We start from the raw sequence: 24298 nt of genomic DNA, 5'->3' as shown, positions 1-24298 counted from the left end.
TATGTCCACAATTTATTTCCGTATTTATACAGTATTGCATAATTTAGACGAACTTCCCAGTCGGTCGCCCATCATAGTTGTGCTCTAAGTTAAGCACGCTTAACCTTGAAGTTCTTTCGAATGGTCACCAGTACAGAACACTCGTATTATTGATATATATATAGTATCTATTAATTCATTTAAAGTCTACTTCAATATACAATATCATATATTTTCATAACCTTAGAATATGTCGAGATGATATCCAAAAAATGTTGTTAATTACGGATTTGGCTCGTTTCCGTTCTTATTTTTATGTCGGAAAGATATTTATTTATTAATTTATTATTAATTTTCATTTTTTTTATCAATCTAGTTTATACACCATAAGTATTTTATCAATCTAGTAAGAGTCTTGAATTCTTACTAGGAATATTATCTTATATTAATGATGAGTGATGAGTGAATCACTAATCAAATTAACATTCTTAAGTTATAATTATAATTTTCTTACTAAGAATCTTCAATTCTTAGTAATAATATTAGATTAGTGATGATTGATGAGTTAATCACTAATGAAATTAACATTCTTAATTATAATTATAAGATTCTTAATAAGAATCTTCCATTCTTAGTAATAACATTAGATTAGTGATGATTGATGAGTGGATGACTAATCAAATTAACGTTCTTAAGTTAATTATAATTATAAGTTTCTTACTAAGAATCATGAATTCTTAATAATAATCTTATATTAGTGATGATTGATAAGTGAATCACTAATCAAATTAACATTACTAAGTTATAATTATAAGTTTCTTACTAACAATCTTGAATTCTTAGTAATAATCTTAGATTAGTGATGAGTGATGAGTGAATCACTAATCAAATTAACATTATTAAGTTATAATTATAAGTTTCATACTAACAATCTTGAATACTTAGTAATAATATTAGATTAGTGATGAGTGATGATTGATGAGTGAATCACTAATCAAATTAACATTCTTAAGTTATAATTATAAATTTCTTACTAACAATCTTGAATTCTTAGTAATAATATTAGATTAGTGATGAGTGATGATTGATGAGTGAATCACTAATCAAATTAACATTATTAAGTTATAATTATAAGTTTCTCACTAACAATCTTGAATGCTTAGTAATAATATTAGATTAGTGATGAGTGAATCACTAATCAAATTAACATTATTAAGTTATAATTATAAGTTTCTCACTAACAATCTTGAATGCTTAGTAATAATATTAGATTAGTGATGAGTGATGATTGATGAGTGAATCACTAATCAAATTAACATTCTTAAGTTATAATTATAAGATTCTTACTAAGAATCTTGAATTCTTAGTAATAATATTAGATTAGTGATGAGTGATGAGTGATGAGTGAATCATTAATTAAATTAACATTATTAAGTTATAATTATAAGTTTCTTACTAACAATCTTGAATGCTTAGTAATAATATTAGATTAGTGATGATTGATAAGTGAATCACTAATCAAATTAACATTCTTAAGTTATAATTATAAGATTTTTACTAAGAATCTTGAATTCTTAGTAATAATATTATATTAGTGATGAGTAAATTACTAATCAAATTAACATTATTAAGTTATAATTATAAGTTTCTTAGTGCTTGTTCGGTAGTTAGCGGTGGGTTATTAAGAGTGAGCCAACTTGCAAGGGGTTAATCAATGTTAATTAACAATCGAAGTTGATCGGTAAATTAGACATAATTAGGGATTAGGCTGATTCTTGTTCGATAGCCAACATTAAGAACCACCTAATACCCGTGAAAATACATCCTTGCCCCACATTAAATACATGAATTATCAAAACATCGAAATATTGGAGATGGCATAATCCTTCATCTGAAATTGAAAAAAACGGGGGTAAAATTGGAAATGAAAAAAATACTGATGGGTACTGTAGAAGGACGTGAAATTTAACTCATGGTCAGTGCCAGATCCACTCTAGGGAATGAACAGTTGAATACCAGCAGGCCGTCGCTTTTTTGCGGGCTTGGCACTTAAATAAATTGGATACCGAACACGCAAATTTCGCCTTTGTTATTAAGCAATGAGCCCACTACTAACCTACCGAACATTGCCTTACTAACAATCTTGAATGCTTAGTAATAATATTAGATTAGTGATGAGTGAATCACTAATCAAATTAACATTCTTAAGTTATAATTATAAGATTCTTACTAAGAATCTTGAATTCTTAGTAATAATATTAGATTAGTGATGAGTGAATCACTAATCAAATTAACATTATTAAGTTATAATTATAATTTTCTTACTAACAATCTTGAATGCTTAGTAACAATATTAGATTAGTGATGATTGATAAGTGAATCACTAATCAAATTAACATTCTTAAGTTATAATTATAAGATTTTTACTAAGAATCTTGAATTTTTAATAATAATATTAGATTAGTGATGATTGATGAGTGAATCACTAATCAAATTAACATTCTTAAGTTATAATTATAAGTTTCTTACTAAGAATCATGAATTCTTAGTAATAATCTTAGATTAGTGATTATTGATAAGTGAATCACTAATCAAATTAACATTACTAATTAAGTTATAATTATAAGTTTCTTACTAACAATTTTGAATTCTTAGTAATAATCTTAGATTAGTGATGAGTGATGAGTGAATCACTAATCAAATTAACATTATTAAGTTATAATTATAAGTTTGTTACTAACAATCTTGAATGCTTAGTAATAATATTAGGTTAGTGATGAGTGATGATTGATGAGTGAATCACTAATCAAATTAACATTCTTAAGTTATAATTATAAGTTTTTTACTAACAATCTTGAATTCTTAGTAATAATATTAGATTAGTGATGAGTGATGATTGATGAGTGAATCACTAATCAAATTAACATTCTTAAGTTATAATTATAAGTTTCTTATTAACAATCTTGAATTCTTATTGATAATATTAGATTAGTGATGAGTGATGATTGATGAGTGAATCACTAATCAAATTAATATTCTTAAGTTATAATTATAAGATTCTTACTAAGAATCTTGAATTCTTAGTAATAATATTAGATTAGTGATGATTGATGAGTGAATCACTAATCAAATTAACATTCTTAAGTTATAATTATAAGATTCTTACTAAGAATATTGAATTCTTAGTAATAATATGAGATTAGTGATGATTGATGAGTGGATCACTAATCAAATTAACATTCTTAAGTTATAATTATAAGATTCTTACTAAGAATCTTGAATTCTTAGTAATAATATTAGATTAGTGATGAGTAAATTACTAATCAAATTAACATTATTAAGTTATAATTATAAGTTTCTTAGTGCTTGTTCGGTAGTTAGCGGTGGGTTATTAAGAGTGAGCCAGCTTGCAAGGGGTTAATCAATGGTAATTAACAATCGAAGTTGATCGGTCAATTAGACATAATTAGGGATTAGGCCGATTCTTGTTCGATAGCCAACATTAAGAACCACCTAATACCCGTGAAAATACATCCTTGCCCCTCATTAAATACATGAATTACCAAAACATCGAAATATTGGAGATGGCATAATCCTTCATCTGAAATTGAAAAAAGCAGGGGTAAAATTGGAAATGAAAAAAATACTGATTGGTACTGTAGAAGGACGTAAAATTTAACTCATGGTCAGTGCCAGATCCACTATAAGGAATGAACAGTTGAATACCAGCGGGCCGTCGCTTTTTTGCGGGCTTGGCTCTATAAAAGATTGGATACCGAACACACAAATTTCGCCTTTGTTATTAAGCAATGAGCCCACTACTAACCTACCGAACATTGCCTTACTAACAATCTTGAATGCTTAGTAATAATATTAGATTAGTGATGAGTGATGATTGATGAGTGAATCACTAATCAAATTAACATTCTTAAGTTATAATTATAAGATTCTTACTAAGAATCTTGAATTCTTAGTAATAATATTAGATTAGTGATGAGTGATGAGTGAATCATTAATTAAATTAACATTATTAAGTTATAATTATAAGTTTCTTACTAACAATCTTGAATGCTTAGTAATAATATTAGATTAGTGATGATTGATAAGTGAATCACTAATCAAATTAACATTCTTAAGTTATAATTATAAGATTTTTACTAAGAATCTTGAATTTTTAGTAATAATATTAGATTAGTGATGATTGATGAGTGAATCACTAATCAAATTAACATTCTTAAGTTATAATTATAAGATTCTTACTAAGAATCTTGAATTCTTAGTAATAATATTAGATTAGTGATGAGTGATGAGTAAATCACTAATCAAATTAACATTATTAAGTTATAATTATAAGTTTCTTACTAATTAGAATCTTGAATTCTTAGTAATAATCTTAGATTAGTAATAATCAATGCATAAATTTTCACTTGTATTTCAATATATATTTAATTTTAATATTTTTGTATTATTATCTTTGACCAACTTATTAGATGATAATGAAAAAAAAATTAAAGAAAATAAAAAAGGCTGAAAAAAAAATAAATTAATTACCGACGGCATTTGTCGTCGGGCGGCGGCACCGCCGTCGGTAATTTTGGCCGGACGGCAGTGGTGCTATCGCCGGATGTCACCGGCGGTGGTGATTAGCGGCGGTCGCATACCGCCGGTAAATAGCGCCGGCAATTGCCGTCCGTAATAAATAATATATATTTAAATTAGCGACGGATAGCGGCGGCTGTTTTGCCGTCGGTAATGCGCCGGTAATAAGCAAAAGGCGGGTCGTCGTTTTTGCTGCCGCCGTGCCGTCGGTAATTGCCTGCGGCGGCGCCGCCGTCGCTATTTTTCGTCCCTATTTATGCGTTTTTTTGTAGTGTTTTGTAGAATAGAAGGAATACATTTTCATTTGTTATTCAAGGAGCAACTTATAATTAATATATGGCAAAAACTTAGGTGAGACTGATCGGAGTAGGGTTGTGGCACGGGTTGGGGTGGGTTCAGTGCGGATTGCGAGTTTCAGATCGGTTGAAAAGTACGAATAATTCGAAGTAATTATTTTATGATGAAAGTAATAATCAATATGAAAAAAATGCATTGTTTATCAAACATTATTACTACTCCTGAGAATTGAACCTGCACCTAAGAAATAATAGATATTTCTCAAATCCGCACCTAAGAAATAATAGATAAAAGAGCGTATCACTAAGTTAGCACATATTATCTATAAAGTTACATATATTTTTTATTTATACATTTTTGGTGAAAACCATATACACATGTAATATTTTATTTCGTGCTAAAAATTAATTATGGTAATTTATTTAATTAAAATTTATGGGCTAGGTTGTACTCTAATTAATTAAATTAGAATACTTTATATTAAACTCGTAAATCTGAATATTAAATTTTTATATAATGATCAATTATACTCCCTTCGTCTCACAAAAATATGAATATTTGTAAGTGGCACAAATTTTAAGAAATATAAGATAAAAGTGCATTGTGAGTGGAAAATTGATCTCATTTTATGAAAAATAGAATTAAAAAGTAAAGGAATTGTGTTGGGATAGTGTGCAAAAATAAAAATGTTCATATATTTATGAGACGATTCAAAATGACAAAATGTTCATATATATTTTTATGAGATGGATGAAGTATTTTTTTTACATTAGAAAGAATATTAATACAAGATATCATCATTCATCACTATATACTTAATGTCGAAAAGGATATTATGGATACCTTTAAAACAATCATTTGAGGGTATTGGATTTCTACACTCATGATTATTTGGTAAAGTCAATATGAAAGTCAGTCATCTAGTTTATTTGACGGCCTACCGTTAATAAAAATCCTAATCACAGTTTGTTATTACGTTGTTGGTATTATATATATGTTCTCGAACGCGTAAATATATTTAAATAAAATGCAAAATATATCATCACACTTACTAAATATGATTGGTTTAAACTGGCGCGACTTATCTTAAAATATAATCTACAACAATATCGTCTAAAGAATCTTTTTAGACTAGGTATTTTTTGTAACTTGTTAATTCATTATTTACTGTTTTTTGTACAAATATATCTTCTATACATAGTAATAAACATGTATATATATCGAGCTTGTTTACTTGATAGTATGTAAGCTAATATTATTCAATGTGAAGATATCAATATTATATGTTTAGTTAAATGTATTAACTTATCAATAATATAATACTCACTCCGTCCAATAAGAGTGTATCATATTTTCCATTTTCGTCTGTCTCATAAAAGTGTATCACTTCCATGCACTTTGGGACATGGCCCTACTTTTTCTTTTTAACCACAACCACTCATTTTTACATAACCCCACAATCACTTCAACCACAACCACTCATTTCCACTCAACACTTTATCTACCAATTTTTTCTTAAAACCTGCACCATCCCTTATGTGATACACTTTTATGGGACGGAGGGAGTATATAGGAATGCCAGAAAAACCCCAAAATCGACAGATCAACCCGAATAGACCGATAAAAGAGGAGGGTTAGGGCTGAAAAGTTTTAGTCTAAAAAAAATTTAGCCTGAATGGACCGAATTGAAAATAGCCTGAGCTCGATAGGATTGGCCCAAAAATCGAGTGGGTTGGCCTGATTAACCGAACACTTTCTTAGTAATTGATTTTTCAACTTTAATACTTTACTTTTTAATTCAATAATAACATTTTGATGCTTATAAAATATGTTTTTGATTTTTTTCTAATGGTTAATATATAACAAACATCTATGATATAAAAGTAAAAAAAAGATGGTCATTTACGTTAAATGTATATATAATTTTTATCGGAAATGAAGTTAAAGTTAGATATTATGTAAACTTACGTTAAAATAACACTAATTTTTGTATCTAAAACAAGGCGAAATATTTTGATTTAAAAAATACGACATATTTTTATTACAAAAATATATATAAAAATCGTAAACTTGCGGGCCTAAACGGACTAGCCCGAAACCGAATGAGTTAGGGTTGAAAAATTTTAGCCCGAAAAATAAAAAAAATCGATTAGCCCAAATCGAAAATATCTGGCCTGAAACCGAGTGGGCTGGCCCTGGTTGACATGCCTAGCTAATAAAATAGGAAGGAAAAATTATGATAGTCCAGTTTTTTTTTTTTTGATAATGACAGTCTAGTTTATTAATAAATCAAGACTAATAATAGTTTCTTGTCTAACTTTTATGCGGAATTATAAATCTAATTTAATTTTTGAAGTATTTCAAATATTTGATTTTTGTGCGAGTTATAAATATGGTCCGATCATATATTTCAAGCTGAAAATTCTGATGTGGAAGGCCCTCATCCAACGTGAATATTTTGAAATATTTTATAAATTATGTGATTTTTTTTTTTCGTAAGCATGAAAATAATATCAATTTGATGATCGAAAATATATTAGACGACCTTATCAATGCTTAATAGTAGTAACAAACGAGTCCATTTGTGTGTGAAATAAAATAAATGGTTGACACTGTAGCTGCTAATAACTTTGAAACTAACCAAATACATCCATTAAATTAAATGAAGTCCAAATGTAAACGAAATGAGTGGATAGATGAAGAAGGAGAGCAAGACGATTTTATGGGCTGCAGCTGACAAAATTCTAGTAGCAACATGTGAATTTCTTTAGAGGTATCGGCACATTTGGGAAAAGAAAAAAATATTTTTATGGGAAAGATAAAAGGTGCTGGTCCCATTAAAAATGAAATGTAGGGAAAAAAATAAAAAGAAGAAAAGATTGGTGGAGGGCTTTAATAGGGTGGTTTCAATTAGAATTAGTTGGAAAACATGGACCACCTCATCTCATCACCTCCACAGGGCCTAATCTAGGGAACATTTTCCACAACACAGAATTGGCATCTAATTCCCATAAATCCTCTCTCTCTCCCTCTCTACAATTTCACTGTTGTATTGAGCTCAGATGAGCCCCACACCAAGAAGCCTCTGAAAAAGCCTGCTCAAACTCCAGTTCTGGGGATTCACACTGAGTGAATCTACTATTTGTTCTCTTCCTACCTTAGGTCTCGCCTATACTTAAGATAATTTTTAAATTAATCTTACATTAAAATTTAATATCATTTTGATTCTAATATATATACGCTTTATGAATTTTAAATTATCGCACTTCTCGTGTATGCTCGGGACCGGCCTATACGAGAGATGGGCTAACGTGTGGTGAGGTTACAAATCTTTCATGTCTCACTAGTATGCAAGAAACACATCATGTGTGGCGGCTTTGTACTAGGCGAAGGACCATGATCTTGTTTCCCAGCATATAGTATTAGGATTAGTATTATTAGAAAATAATAATTATGCCATGATTATTGATTAATTAATGATTGGAAGAAAGTATGGATTAAAGAATTGTGAAAGTCCTTGGATGGTTCTAATTAGTATTGTAATTGGTGGGAGTGTGAAATAATTGAGGGGGTTGGGGGGCCCTGGGGGTGGGATATCTAGGAAACCTATTTTGTATGCATGTGGTGTATTATATATAACACTTTGCATTGACCCACTTCTTCTTTTAGAGAGAGAGGAGGATCAAATGATGAATGTGGGTTGTAGGTCATGATCAAAAACCTATCTGATGATTTTTTATTTTTTTTCACTTTTTTATTTCTTGTATATATCTTGAGAGAGAAAGAGAGAGAGAACATACACACTATCTTCCTTCCTAGGTTTGGTTTCATAGGTTGCAGTTTATTGTTGGGTTATTAAGAGAACAATTCAGAGAAACAATAGTAAAAGCAAACCCCAGTTGCTTCCTCACTCTCCCTCTCCCTCTCCCTCTCTCCCTCCCCACCAAATATCTATCCCTCCTTTCCTTTTTACACCACCCCCAACCTACTTAACTCTTCCATACCTAGTAATTCTCTCTCTCCCTCTCTCTCTAGAAAGCCAGATGCACGTAATAAGCAATAAAGATTCAAACTTTTGAGGTTAGAAGGTCACGCACACACAAAAAAGGCCGCGACACACACACACACACTTTGTTGTTTGGTTGATTAAATAATTGATATATCTTGGCTTCCTTTGATTGTTTGTTTAACTTGTTGATGGGGTTGGATCTTGCCTCGCCTGATTAATTTTTCAGTCCGAATCATCATGATCTTTGAAGAAGAAGATCAAGAAAGATAGCAATAGCAACAAACAAGATCTTCATACAACATCTCGCCTGGATGGCTTGTAGAAGCGGTGAGGAGAAACCACGAGACATGGGATATTGCTTCTCCGACGCTTCCTCCGCCGGAAACCACCAAAACATCTTAGTCACTCATCTGCAAAGCTTCGAGCCGGCGCCGGAGATCTACAACCTGGCCGCCGGCCTCGACATGATAGGGTTTCAACCGAAGAATTTACACCCCGAAGCCGGCGCCGGCGGCTTCGGCCTCACGGCCATTTCCGGTTCCACAATGGTCTCGCCGGACTCATCGTCGGCTTGGAATAACCACCACCACCATCAAAACAGATCATCGTTGATCGTCGACGATCCATCTCTGAGATGCGTCTTCACCTGCGAAGGAAACGAGAGGCCGAGCCAAGGGCTTTCTCTCTCCTTGAACTCCTCCAATCCTTCGAGCATCGGACTGCAGTCGTTCGAGCTCCGGCAGCACGAAGATCTGTCGAGGTTCGGGCCGTCGAGCTCGAGGTCGGTGAATTTCGAGCAGCCGCCGCCGCAGGTTATGCAAGAATACTCCCATGTGAAAAACTCCAAGTATTTAGGCCCCGCGCAGGAGCTTCTCTCTGAATTCTGCAACCTCGGAATCAATCAACACGACGGTAGTGTTCAGAGGATGAAGGCGGCGCAGAAGAGCGGCGAATCCGACGACGACAAGAAGCAGCCGCTCCTCTTCTCCCTCGACCTCCTCGAGTTGCAGAGAAGAAAAACCAAGCTTCTTCAAATGTTGGACGAGGTAATTGATTTTTCCATATTTTTAATTTTTATGTAGGATGGAGTAATATATAGTATGGAATTAATGTTATTAAGGTGCAGGTGGATAGAAGATACAAGCACTACTGCGATCAGATGAAGGGCGTGACGTCGTCGTTCGAGGCGGTGGCGGGCAGCGGAGCCGCGGCGGTGTACTCAGCTCTGGCGTCGCGGGCGATGTCGCGGCATTTCAGAAGCCTGAGAGACGGGATTGTGAAGGAGATAAAGGCGACGAAGAAGGGAATGGGAGAGAAGGATATTGCAGTAGCGGGAGGTGTGAAGGGGGAGACGCCGCGGCTGCGGCTGCTGGATCAGACGCTGCGGCAGCAGAAGGCGCTGCAGCAGATGAGCATGATGGAGAACCACCCGTGGCGGCCGCAGCGCGGCCTGCCGGAGAGATCCGTCTCCGTGCTCAGGGCGTGGCTCTTCGAGCACTTCCTCCACCCGTAAATATTTACTACTATATCATTTTGTTTCTTGTGTCGTGTGTGGATCGAATGCATATGTTTCTTGCTTTGTTGTTTTCTTGATTGTTATTTCTTTGTCATATTTTGTGTGGATTTGATTCTCTTGCAACCTCACAAAGGACCCCATGTATATATTGGATCACTGTTTTGATCGGTCGAATATTTATTAATATCGCACTAGTAAATTATATGAAATTTCACTAGAATTGAACCTGGTTTAACCCTTTGTGCAGGTATCCCAGTGATGTAGATAAACACATTTTAGCCCGCCAAACGGGCCTTTCAAGAAGCCAGGCGAGTCCCTTTCCACCCTCTCTAAATATTGTTTTTTAATCCAAGATTGCGTATTTAATTTATACAATCAAGGTGCCGTGTGATCATATCATATAGTAATTTGTTTCTTTGGATTAATTAGAGATTATTTTATGGCGTCAATCTTTTGTCATCTTCGATCAATACTAATTAACATTTGCTCATTTGCTTGTGCAGGTCTCCAATTGGTTCATCAACGCTAGGGTGAGGCTGTGGAAGCCCATGGTGGAGGAGATGTACTTAGAAGAGCTCAAGGAGAAGGACGCCGCCACCGCCGCCGACGAAAACGAGGTGGCGCGGCAGAATCAGAATAATCCGGATCAGAAACCAACCCACGATCAACTGGTGCGAATAGATTCCGAGTGCCTCTCTTCGATCATCAACAATCCGGACAAAAACGACGTCGCCAAGAAGAGCAAAACCCTCGAAAACGAATTCGGATCATACGGTGCGATGGAGCTCGACTTCTCGTCGTACACCGCGCCTCACTCCAGCGGCGGCGGCGGCGGAGTCTCGCTGACGCTGGGGCTGCACCAGCACGGCGGCGGCGGGCTGTTTTACCCTAGAGATCAAATGGAGGACTGCCAAACGGTGCAGTATTCGCTCTTGGAGAGTGAGAATCAGAATTTGCAATACAGGAATTTGATGGGAGCGCAGCTGCTTCATGATTTAGCTGGATGAATATATGCAAGAAAGAAAGAAAAGAAAATGCAAAAAAATGGATTCCTACATTGTCGGTGAAGTTAAAAATTTTACAGGAGGGAAGGAGGTTGATGGGGTGATGGTGATGGAGAAACCTATATATTGTGACATGTGATATACATAAAATACTGGGATAGGAAACATTTATCTGCAATTCGGTGTTAGGTATACAATCCAGATATTCGCTTATCATATATATATATATAGCTGCAAGCTGGTGGGCTATGCACTTCTTCTTCTCTCTTCCCCAACTACAACAATTTATACTAGCTCTTAGCATCATTTATAACCTATATATTTTTTGTCATTTGCCTAATCATATTTCATATCATGCATGTGTTCATAATTAAATAATTTTTATCACATCAAATAGAAGAAAGACTGAAAGGATGGATATATAGTAGCTCGTAAATTACTCAACTTTGATTAATTAAATTTAAATTCTGGTGTATTAATTCAAAAATTTGTTCGATAATTACTAAATTTTAGTTTTGAAAATACAATTTAAATGTAATTTATTTATAGGTCATGTTTTGGTAAGTAAAAAAGACGATATTTTATTCGTTAGTCGATTTGGTCACCTTGTTAGCAAAGTCAGATGAATTTAAAAGTTCAGTAATTGTAATTCAGAGAGTTCAGTAATTTACGTGTTATATATTATCCCAAAAAATTGTATTATTTGATTTCAAATTTGCTATTATATGTTTTTAATTTCTCTTCATTTTATTGCAGTGTGTATATCGAATGCATGCAATCTTCCGATCCATTACTATTTACAACCGAGCATAAAGATGCTTGCTCAGCCCTGCTACACTATGAAGAGGTTCAGCAGTGAATTCAAATCTCAGTTTTAACATATTATAATACTTCAAATCTTTCATCGTAAAACAATTTATATATTTTGTGCCAATTTTGACTCTTTTAAACTCTCAAACAATGTAAAATAAAGGCCCACCGTTAACTCCACTCAGCTAGCCATTGCCGGTGCATGGGGCCTTATAGCCAATTTTCAAGAGTCAACTTAAATGTTTATTTTTTGAGAAAGTTATATACTGTACATTTTAAAAATTATACGTACCTTCCAATTTTATAATTTTAGGGTTTGTTTGCGAAAGTGATTAGAGTTTAAAATATACCTATGGCATTCCAAATATCATATTTATTTTAAAATAAATACCTTTTTTTTTATAAAATAACGGCCTATGGTATATTGAGCTAATTGTAAAAATTCGACAACAACTTTTAATGTTTTCAGAAAGATCACTATATGTTATGGAATTTGAAAATGAAGACTGTAATTTTCATTTTTTGCATTTACACTCCTATTTCGGGCCCAAAACCATGTATATAGGCTTTTGGTGATACCTTAAGTTCGTTGTTGATGTGGCCGTGCCATGTCAGTTTTTTGGCAATTTTTTTTTTTTTTCTGTATTATCGATATTTTAGCACATTTGCAATCTAAAATAAACTAAAATAAATGTTGAGCATGAAAGTGTGCGTGTGTTGGCCTAGTGGTAGTAGATTAATGCCCAAAATCTATGGTTTAGGGTCTTTAAAATTTATTTATTTACTTATGTAATTTATCCAAAAAAAAAAATGTTGAGCATGAATGCCCAAAACCAATTATTTTCAACATATATATTGTGACATAAAATGAATTACTCCCCCCGTCCACGAAAGAACTTCCTACTTTTCCTTTTTGGGACGTCCACAAAAGAACTTCCTACCTATTTTGGGACTATACCCCACCACTTAAAAATACCCCATTTACCCTTCCTTTTTCACCAGCACAATAAATTACTAATACTTTTTCATCATTCTTAATGAGGTTAATAGCCAGAAAATACACGAAGTTTGCCCGAATTTACAAATTGCGCATGACCTTCAAAAATAGCCTCAGAATACATCAACTTTTGATTTTATCGTAAATTGCACATGCGTTGACCAACACATTAATCGGTGTTGACGTGGCTCCCGAAATTTGCCGACGTGGACGTTCCGGCCTTCAAATAATACGACGTCATTTTGTAGTTATATTCTACAGTCAAAACGACGTCGTTTTGACTGAGAGGAAAACATCTCCGGCGCCTCCCTTATCACTCGCAGCCGCCGCACCCTGCACACCATCTCCGGTGCCACCCTTATCACTACCAGCCGCCGCACCCTGCACACCATCACCGGGTTCCGCCACCACCGCTCAGGCCAGCCACCAGAGCGTAGCCTCTTTTTCTTCCATCTCTGCCGCAATGTACAGCACGGCCTCGTCTCCAGCTAGGGATGTCAAAAAAGCCCGAAACCGACGGATCGACCCGAATAGACCGATAAAAAATGTGGGTTAGGGCTGAAATTTTTTAGCCCGAATGGTCCGAACCGAAAATAGACCGAGCCCGATAGGTTTGGTCCGAAAACCGAGTGGGTTGGCCTGATTAACCGAACACATTCTTAATAATTGATTTTTAAACTTTAATACGTTACTTTTTAATTCAATGTATAACATTTTGATGCTCGTAGAATATGTTTTGATTTTTTCCTACGGTTAATAACAAACATCTATAATATAAAAGTCAAATAAAAATAGTCATTTATGTTAAATCTATATACAATTTTTATCATAAACGAAATTAAAGTTAGATATTATGTAAACTTATGTTAAAAAAACATTAACTTTTTGTATCTAAAATAAAGCGAAATGTCTTGATTTAAAAAATACGACATATTTTTATTACAAGAATATGATTATCTATAAAAAAATAAACATATAAAAAAATCATAAAACTTGCGGGCCCGAACGGGCTAGCCCAAAACCGAGTGGGTTAGAGACAGGGTCGAAAAATTTTAGCCCGAAAAATAAAAAAACTGACTAGCCCGAACCAAAAATAACCCGAAACCGAATGGGCTGACCCGAAACCGAGTGGGCTGGCCCGATTGACATCCCTATCTCCAGCCGCCGCCTTCCACCACCACGCCACAACACAAACACCACACCACGACACAAACACCACACAATGCGTCGACACGACACAAGCACTACACCATGCCACAAATTTCTCAGTAGCGAAGAGCCGACAAACCCCAAATTTGCAAAACCCCCAAATCCCCCACAATCCCCCTCCGCCTCCAACCTTCCAAAATCGAAGTCGAGCCGGATGAAATCAAAGGAGTGGTGAGGAAAAATGGAGTCCAATGGGAAGAAATCCCCAGATCTGAAGCCACAATCCTCCTCTGCCTCCAACCTTCCAAAATCGGAGTCGAGCCGGATGAAATCGAAGGAGTGATGAGGAAAAATCGAAGTCAAATGGGAAGAAATCCCCAGATCTGAAGCCACAATCCTTCTCCCCAAGCGCGTGGAGTTCATCAGCTTTGTCACCGGCTAGGCCTCCGACAAGTGCCACTAGGAGAAGCGGAAGACGTCCGCCGCGCCGGACGCCGGAGAATAAGAGGATTAATTAGGCGATTATGTCAACTTATCTCTCTCTCTCTCTCTCTCTTATGCCACATGTATAAAAAAGTTACATTGTTTTTAATTTTTATGCCACGCGTATTGCCACAACATTAAAAATGCCACGCGTATTGCCACGTCGTTGCCGATTAACTTTAAATATAGCCAGAATTCTGGTTGTGTGCAATTTACGATAAAATCAAAAGTTGATGTATTCTGAGGCTATTTTTGAAGGTCATGTGCAATTTACAAATTCGGGCAAACGTCGTGTATTTTTCGGCTATTAACCCTTCTTAATATACTCAACAACTTTTTCTCCACTCTCAATACACTCAACAACATTTTATTATAAAACTCGTGTCACTCCCTCCTAGGAGGTTCTTTCGTGAACTGAAGGAGTATTTTTTAACATAATTGGAGCCCGTTGCTTTCCAAATTCATTATAAACTTAACGAGTGAAACTGACGGTCCTTATTTTTATTTTAGGCTGAAATGTGCTACAAAAAAATCGATAATACAAAAAGGGGGAAAAAATGTCAAAATGGTGACATGGCACAGCCATGTCAGCAACAGGCTTTAGGTCTCACAAAAAGCCCAAATATTTGGTTTTGGGCTCCAAATAGGAGTGTAAATGTAAAAAATGAAAGTTATAATCATCATTTTCAAATTCTGTATCATATAGTCCTCTTTCTGATAACACTGAAAGTTACAGTCCTATTTTAACGATTAGCTCATGGTATATTATACAATTTTTTTGGATTCTATATACGGATGAAGAGTAATATATGTGTTAGGTCCGGAGGGTCTCGAATAGGTGTATGGGGGGGGATACACCTATAGGCTATTTTTAATGAATCGAGATCTCAATATAGAGATCAAAACAAAATTTTAAACACAAACTCAGACACCTGTTTACTGAAAAGAGATTTGATCAAAACTGGGTTGACGACTGATATTGAAAAACTCTTCAGTAAGGAGTTATCAGTTAAGTCACAAGAACTAAACTGATGCATGTAAGACTTCAGTCGAGTTTGATAAACAAAGATGTTATAAATCTTACTGACTATCAGAGGATAGATCAGTTAGACTGATAACACACGCAACGGAAAACTTTTTGTTTCGCAATAGCCTTTTGGGTTAAGCATGTTGTTAGTCTTAAGTTTCTCTTTGCTATTAATCAGTTTTCAGTTTATGAAAGGAAGAGCACAAGTAACAATTTAAATACTGAAAGCTATAAATAACACAGAGATTTTTACGTGGTTCGGAAAACACTTCCTACATCCATGGTCGGTTGATCAGACCAACAACTTCACTCTGCAAGTGCTTACGGGTGCACTGCAAACTGATGCTCGTGCTTACAGGTGCACAACAAACCGAACTGTGTGCTTGCGGGTGCACACAATCGAAACAACAGAAGATCCAATATTCAGTACCAACACACCTTGTTGGATTTCTCACTCCTAGCACGAACTGACACTAGGACCTCACGGAGTCAGAGTACCTTCCTAGCTCCTTTACAACTCAAACACTCGATTCTATCGGTCGAAGGGAGGTTTGAAATCTTGCCAACTGAACTTCAAAGAACAAGTTCTTTGGAGTTAGTTTGACATAGGCTTTGGATAAAAAAGGTTTGCCTAAGGTCTAAGAGAATTTATGTAATCAGCAGTGACTGATTTTTAGCTTTGGGATTCTCTTCTTCGATTCAAGCTTTGGGGAATTTGAGCTTTGGTTGAGAAGCAATTTTGGCAGAGCTTCAGCTTATGTTGTTGAATCGGTGAAGATTGAAGTGATCCTTGAGCGCTACTTATAGGAGAAGTCTTGAATAGATCCGTTGGCGGAGAAGGTCTTCAAGATTTCTTCCATTGGAGAGTAATTTGAACTTGGGCTGAGGCTTCAATCAAATAGTAGGAGATGCGACGTCTCTGATAAAGTAGTCACCAAATAGGAATGACCTCTGCAGAGAAAGGACGATCCTGAGATCTCTGCATTTAATGCGGTTGTACTTTTGGAGTTCGTGGCTTCCTTTGAACGTTGGAGGTTCAGTCCGAGGAAGAATGTTTAACTGATACTTGACTTTAGTATCAGTCCGCTGATTCCATATGGCACGCATTAAGTAATCAGTTCAAGACTGATTTTTCGACTGATTTTTCGACTGATACTTCAGTCGGCAACTTCAGTCTTCAGTTCTTCATTCTTCAGTCTTCAGTCTTCAGAACAACAACTAAACTAGAAAAGAACTCTAACACTTGAGTTCGAGCACTTCTAGTCTATTACAAATGAAACCTATGGATTTTGGTATCATCAAAACAAGGATTAGGATATTCCATAAAGTTCCCAACAATTTCCCCCTTTTTGATGATGCCAAAACCACACAATTGTTCTAGGTAAGAAGAAGACTGAACTCAGAGCACAAGTCCTAAAACAGGGTGAATACTATTCCCCCTTAACAATAGAACCTAAAACTTGTACTAAGAGAAAGAACACAACGGTTCAAAACAAAACGAGGAGAAGACAGAAAAACATTAATCAGAGCCTGGACAAAGAGTCATTGTCTTCAGGTTGAGATCAAAAGAAGTTCTTTTCATTAATAGAAAAGACTGATGAGACATCAGTCGAGGTACAGGGCAAGACTTACAAGGGAGTAAAAACAACAAAGCAAAACACATGGGGAAACCCATGGACTCCAGCAGTCTGCTTGGCTGCGCCTTGAACTTCTTGATCTTCATCTTCAGTCTTCATGTTCCTAAGCTTGTTCCACTCACACTTGTTTTCCGTTGACTTGAGGTCTTTATTGAAACGTCATCCTTACAACTTCTGGTGATCCTTTTGCTTTTCCATCTTCAGTCTTCGAGAAGATGCAGGGAATTACCTTCGAGAAGGTTTTTCTCTGACTTCCTACTTTCCCCCTTTTTGGCAACATCAAAAAGAGAGCTGATGATTAAAGCTATGATCGGATAGGACTCAACTCCGATTCTCAAGCACTTGTGGAAGGACTTGAGAAGAGGATGAGTCCAGAGATGCAGAAAAGGAAGACGCCAATGTGGAGAGAAGGGATGAGAAGGGAGACGGAGAAGTGAATGAAAGGAAAGTATGCATAGCATTTTGGAGATTGCAGCTATGCACACGAACCTTAAAGGAAGAGGGTAAGAGACAAGAGGTGGTGAGGAAGAGGAGTGAAAGAAGTGAGGAGGGAGATGAAGGAAATGCAGGGCGAACCTTTGGTTAAAGAAGTAGGGCAAAAGGCGGCTCGTCATACATGTAGGGAACGGATGTGAGGATGAAAAATCGAATCAGTGATAGTCGTGAGGACTAACACTGTCGATATTGCGCCGGCTGACAACGAGCTCCTGCTCATTGTTGTTGCACCACATGGAAGCTTCACAAAAAGGTGTGATGCTTGCCTGAGAACCAGGTGAAGTCCGTCTTCTTGAGACAAGTACTTCAAATCGTATGGGCCGGGCATGGGGATGGAAGACACTCTCGTCGTTGGATACAAGTGAGAATGTAGCAAGCTTTGACGTCGAAGAGACGTTGAGATCCAGTGGAAGGGTCCGGTGAAGACCAAGTATGTGAGCGTCATTCTCCCACTCCATGACTTTGTAGTCATTGATTTTCTCCTTTGTCGGAACAAAATTTTCTCTGCACTTTTTTGAAAGATTGAAAATTTTTCTCACAGTGAAGGCTGCGGAGAATTGTTAGTTGATGCAGAAAACAAGCGAAGACATCAAGGTATAAATAGACAAATTTTACCAAGAAGGAAGATGAAAAAGTTTTTCGAAAATTATGCCTAAAATGTTTTTGAAAGAAAATTTCACGTCCGCCGTCACTGCAGAGGACGGAAGCTTCAAAAGGTGAGAAAGATCATTGCATTTTGTCAAATCAATGAGATTCTCAAGATTTTCATTTCAGAGGCAAAAGGTTGGAAAGATTTTTAAGAAATGATCAGGACAATTTAAATCAAAAATAGATTTTCCTTTTTTTTGTTAAAAGTACTTGTCCTTCTCGGATATTTCATTTTCCAACAATCAGTTAAAGATTTTGAAACGAACTGATCAGTTAGAGAGAACTTTTGAGTGCAGACAAAAAGACTCATAACTAAAATAACTGATTTTTAAATAGTAAGTTGAAAATACTTACTGATCGACTGATCATTGTAGTCAATCGATACCACTGATCCTGGTTGACTTATCAGGATGAGTTTCCTTCAGATGAAGACTTGTCTTCACAGTTTGCCACGTCAGCAGTTGTAGAGCATCAGTTGGTTGACCATCAGTTATCGTGACTGTTTGAGGAGATCTTCAAACACAACATCACTCTTCTGGGTTGATGAGGCCAATCCTTCCACACAGATCGTTGAACCTTTTTTCAGGAAGAGCTTTGGTCAGCAAGTCTGCTCTCTGAACTGCGGTCAGAATCCATTCAACAGAGATATCTTTCTTTTCGACATGATCACGAATGAAGTGATGTCGGATAGCAATATGCTTGACTCTGGTGTGATGAACTGGATTATGTGAAATTGCAATAGCACTGGAGCTGTCGCAATAGATTGGGACTTCCTTTTCCTCGATCCCATAGTCCTTCAGTTGTTGGACTAACCACAGGAGTTGTGAGCAGCAGCTTCCCGCAGCAACATATTCAGCTTCAGTGGTGGAGGTGGCGACTGAAGTCTGCTTCTTTGAAAACCATGAGATGAGCTTGTTGCCTAGGAATTGACAAGTTCCCGAAGTTGATTTGCGATCAATTTTGCATCCTGCAAAATCTGAGTCTAAATATCCGGTGAGCTTGAAGTCATCGTCAGCTGGGTACCACAATCCTAAGTTGGGTGTGCCTTTTAGATATCGCAAAATTCATTTTGCAGCATCCATATGAGCTTCATTTGGATCTGACTGATATCTTGCACAAACCCCACCCCGACTACATACGCGATGTCTGGTCTGCTCGCAGTCAAATATAGCAAAGATCCAATGATTTCTCTATATTTGGTTGAAGATACAGATTTTCCTTCTGACCCTGGATCAACTTTCCAGTTTGTGTTCATTGGGATCTTGACTGATTTCATGTGCTGAATACCGAACTTGGAGATCAGTTCTTTGGCGTACTTTGACTGATTGATCAGTATTCATTCGCTGGTCTGCTTGACTTGTAATCCAAGAAAGAAATTCATTTCTCCCATCGTGGACATCTGAAACTTGTTAGTCATGATATCAGCAAACTTCTTGCACATGCATTCGGATTTGGATCCGAAGATTATGTCATCGACATAAATCTGAACAAGTAGGAGATCTTCTCCTTCTTTGAGAGTGAACAATATTCTGTCCACAGATCCTTTCTTGAATCCTTGTTCAACAAGATACTCAGAGAGAGTATCATACCATGCTCTTGGTGCTTGTTTCAAGCCATAGAGCGCTTTCTTCAGTTTGTACACCTTTTTTGGTCCTGCAACCTCAAAACCTGGAGGTTGTTCCACGTAGACTTCATCGGTGAGCACTCATTTGAGAAATGTGCACTTCACATCCATTTGGTGTACCTTGAATCCTTTGTGAGCTGCGAAGGCTAAGAAGAGCCTGACTGCTTCCAATCTGGCAACTGGGCAAAAGTCTCATCATAGTCGATTCCTTCTTCTTGACTGTAACCTTTTACTACTAGCCTTGCTTTGTTTCTCACAACATTTCCTTCTTCGTCTTTCTTATTTTTAAAAATCCATTTCAAATCGATCACCTTTGCATCGTCTGGTCAATCCACAAGTTCCCAAACTGAATTCCGATTGAATTCATTCAGTTCTTCTTGCATTGCGATGACCCATTGAGTGGACTTCAGAGCTTCTTCAACGTCCTTGGGTTCTGTAGATGATAAGAAACAGCTGAAATTCTTATCTTCGTTGATGCTATTCTGGTTGATATCAAAGACGAGGTTGCAAATTGATCTTCGAGTCTTTACACCGTCTGATGGTTTTACAATGATGTTCTCCTTTGAGTGAAGTTCAAGCCATCTTCGATACTTCTTGATCTCTTCTGGTGATGGTGGAGTTTCTTCAGTCAGAATGGTTCTGAATTGTTGTGCATTTTCTTGAGCAGGGGAGTGTTGAACTGGAGTTGCTTCAGCAGGTTCAACTTTTTCTTTGGCTACTGGAGTTCCCCCTTGACTGATGCCATCTGTAGTGGATCTAGTCTGAGCTTCAGACCTTTGACTGATCTTCTGATACTGAAGCTTTTCAGTATCTTTTTCTTTTCCCGGTCCCCACACCAAGACTGTAGAAGGTTCGGTGCTGTTTATTTCAGTTCTGAAAACTTCAATGTTCTCAACACTTCTTTCAGTTTCCTGTTTCCTGAAATCATCAGTAGACTCATCAAAAACAACATGTGGTGTTTCTTCAACACAAAGAGTTTGAGAATTAAACATTCGATAGGCTTTGCTGGATCGTTTAGTTCCAGAGTATCCAAGAAAGATTCCTGGATCAGCCTTGCTATCAAATGTGTTTAATCTCCTCTTATCATTGTTGTGGATGAAACACTTAGAACCGAAAGCATGAAAATATGAGATTGAAGGCTTCCTGTTCTTCCATAGCTCGTATGGAGTTTTCCCATGTCTTTGAGTGAGGAATGAGCGATTCTGTGTGTAGCATGCGTTGTTGACTGCTTCGGCCCAAAACTTCAAGGGGAGTTTTGATTCAGCTAGCATCGTCCTTGCTCCTTCCTGAAGGAATATTAAACTGAATTAATGCTCCATTTGCCCGATGATCGTTTCTTGGATTATTATTAATTTATCATACAACGATTAATCCCTAACATGCTCCTATGAATTTAAGTGTTGCACATTGGAGTTCAGAAATACCTGAAGAATTCAGAATAATTCGTCAAACTCGCAGCTGAACAGATCAGTCATCTTCAAGCCTTCGTTTGAAGCCTCAAACATCCTCAAATCATATTTCTCTTAGACATACGACTTCTTCGTCTTCGAGAGAGCTTTCCGTGGCCGCCTGTTTCGCCTGAATCGGAGTTCTGTGGAGGAAGTTATGGCCGTTCTCCCGAAACTGCCAGAACTTGATTTCCTGCGAAAATCTGACTCCAGCTCAGATCTTCTGGACTGTATCCCGCTCAGCTTTCACCGTTGGATGGACAACGAACTATGAAAGTCCCAAGAGAGACATAATGCTCCTCACGTTTCCTGCGCCCCATAGCTCTCCAAAAACCCTAATATTTTATCAGTGTGTTTTCCTGAGAGCTGCAGCTGTATTTAAATAATTAAATACGTGTAGGGAACGATTTCTACTCCTTCTAGGGCTAGGAGACTTTGGGCCAGTCCAGGGACCAGATACAAGGAATAAAGATGGGCCTCAAATAAATTAATTATCCATGGTCAGCCCAGACCATAATTAATTTATAAATATTAGTTCATTCCACTAGAGAACCAATATTGACTTACCCCTTTATTGCCGGTGATGAGTCGGGGCTTGTATTTAGACTTATTAAATCCCCGTATTTAAAATATCCGACATCCATTAATTAATTAGAGCACTGACAGCTTAAATTAATTAATCTCTTTGTAATCCTTAAGCAGTACCACTCAAACCTTATTATTGCGCCTGAACTTAATCAACCTCCAGGGTTTAGCGCAATAAACAGTATTGAGCTCCTTAAGGGGATGTCATTATCCTATATCGGATACGAGTACTAATACAGATAATCAAATATCATATATTAACCGCTATCACCCAAGATACAGAGTACTCAAGTTACTATATAACTCTCACTCATAGTAAATCAAAGCGATACACGAATTAACATATATATCTGAAATCTTATTAGTATTAAGATTTTGTTAAGTCACTGAGATCTTGATTCTTCACTTAAGTCAGATAGAAGAATACATCTCGTTGTGGTCCTATCAATACGTTATGACGTACCGGTATAGACAAGTAGTCAAGACAAACTACTTCCATCTATACCGCAGCCTAAACCGATGACTCGTCCTAAGGTCATCTCGGCTGTGATCATATTATATCTGTTAAGGTTATTCCAATTATATGGTCTTCTGTGATCTACAACACACCATATAATCTACTTATATAGAGATAGAGAACATACATATGCAATCATGAACACAAACAGATAGGAGATTAAAACAGTGAACATAGGAATCATTGTATACAAGCATAAAAGGTTCTTGCTTTCAGTATACAAATCAAACAATCTCCCACTTATACTAAAGCAAACTTTTAGTATACAATGTGTCTATTTACCAATCACCTAACACTTCTCCCACTTATACTTAAAGTTTCCTAAGTGGGTGGCATCAACCGCATTCCCATCTTTCAATGACCATTTGCGATAAGCCTTTTGTGAAAAGATTAGTAGGTTTCTCCAATATGTGAGAATTTATTCTATGAGCACAAAACCTCGATTTACGAATAATCGTATAACTTGGTACTTACTCTCCATGTGTTTGACCCCTTGTGGTTCTTGGATTCCTTAGAGTTTGCAACTGCACTTGAGGTATCACTAAGGTGATGCTCTAACGCAAACTAGGAATCACCCTTAGATCCTAGAGGTAGTGGTCAAACCAAAAGGTTTTACCTCCCAAGGAAAACATATAGCTCGAGGTAATTATTCTTTGTTTCGGTCAGCCTGGAAATCCGAAATCGTATAATCCAAAAAGGAACTAAACTGTCTATCTGGTAAACTATCCTTATCCTCTAGTCATGAACTTGAGAATATAATTTACCACAGTTCAGTGTCCTTAACTAGGACTATATTGATATCTTACAACCATGCTAACTGCATAGCAAATATAAGATCCCGTACATAGCAATCCATACATGAAGCTATCTACTGCGGAAACGTAGAATACTGCCTTCATTTCCTCAACCTTAATAGGCATCTTAAGACATATGTCTTTAGATAAAGGAACGCCATAGCTCAAAGGTTGCAATCCTTTCTTGGCGGCATGCATACTAAAACGAGTATTCTCAGTATTAATGTAAGACACTCGAGATAAGCCCAACATCCTTTTCTAGTGATCCCTTATAACCTTGATCACAAAGATGTATATTGTACCTCCTTAGTCTTTCATTTGAGACTGTTCGGATAACCATTACTTTATGTCTTGACAATAGCTCCATATTGTCGCCAATTAGGAGGATATTATCTACATAAAATGCAAGATAAACCACATCACCGTTGACACGAGAGCGATTGACACGAGATGCTTCTCTCCCTACCTCACGTAACCTTCAGGTTTTTGCACATGGATGTCCTTACCTTTTCAAAGGTAATATATATGACATCCATTTGCCAGATCTCCATGGTTTAAGTGAGCTGCTATGGGTAAAATGATCTGAATGTTCTGAGCATGGCACTGGCGAAAATATCATCATAACCTACACTGGGCATAACCTTTCGCCACCAGTCTAGCTTCGAAAGCTACGACCTTGC

At 36.5% G+C, this 24298-nt stretch overlaps 1 protein-coding gene across 3 annotated transcripts; it reads left to right on the top strand.

The window, feature by feature from the left end:
- Positions 1-8481: 8481 nt before the first annotated feature.
- LOC131015624 (homeobox protein BEL1 homolog) lies at positions 8482-11665 on the top strand. Of its 3 annotated transcripts, none has more exons than XM_057944063.1 (5): positions 8482-8581; positions 9111-9930; positions 10011-10393; positions 10648-10708; positions 10904-11665. In XM_057944063.1, exons 2-5 carry the CDS (start codon positions 9196-9198, stop codon positions 11405-11407), a joined length of 1683 nt encoding a protein of 560 aa, XP_057800046.1. In that variant the 5' UTR covers positions 8482-8581; positions 9111-9195; the 3' UTR covers positions 11408-11665. The 3 variants fall into 3 exon arrangements, with proteins under 3 accessions (XP_057800046.1, XP_057800048.1, XP_057800047.1); XM_057944064.1 differs by having other exon boundaries at positions 8544-8955; XM_057944065.1 differs by having other exon boundaries at positions 8499-9930.
- Positions 11666-24298: the final 12633 nt, after the last annotated feature.

This window comes from Salvia miltiorrhiza, chromosome 3 (assembly GCF_028751815.1).
Source record: "Salvia miltiorrhiza cultivar Shanhuang (shh) chromosome 3, IMPLAD_Smil_shh, whole genome shotgun sequence".
Classification (NCBI taxonomy): Eukaryota; Viridiplantae; Streptophyta; class Magnoliopsida; order Lamiales; family Lamiaceae; genus Salvia; species Salvia miltiorrhiza.
The sequence above is the reverse complement of the archived record's forward strand: the minus strand, read 5'-3'. Positions and strand labels throughout refer to the sequence as shown.

Coding starts and splice junctions, on each gene's coding strand:
- LOC131015624 (XM_057944063.1), top strand. CDS start 9,196: ATGGCTTGTAGAAGCGGTGAGGAGAAACCACGAGACATGGGATATTGC. Junction 9,931..10,010: donor TTCTTCAAATGTTGGACGAG/GTAATTGATTTT, acceptor ATTAAGGTGCAG/GTGGATAGAAGATACAAGCA. Junction 10,709..10,903: donor CGGGCCTTTCAAGAAGCCAG/GCGAGTCCCTTT, acceptor TTGCTTGTGCAG/GTCTCCAATTGGTTCATCAA.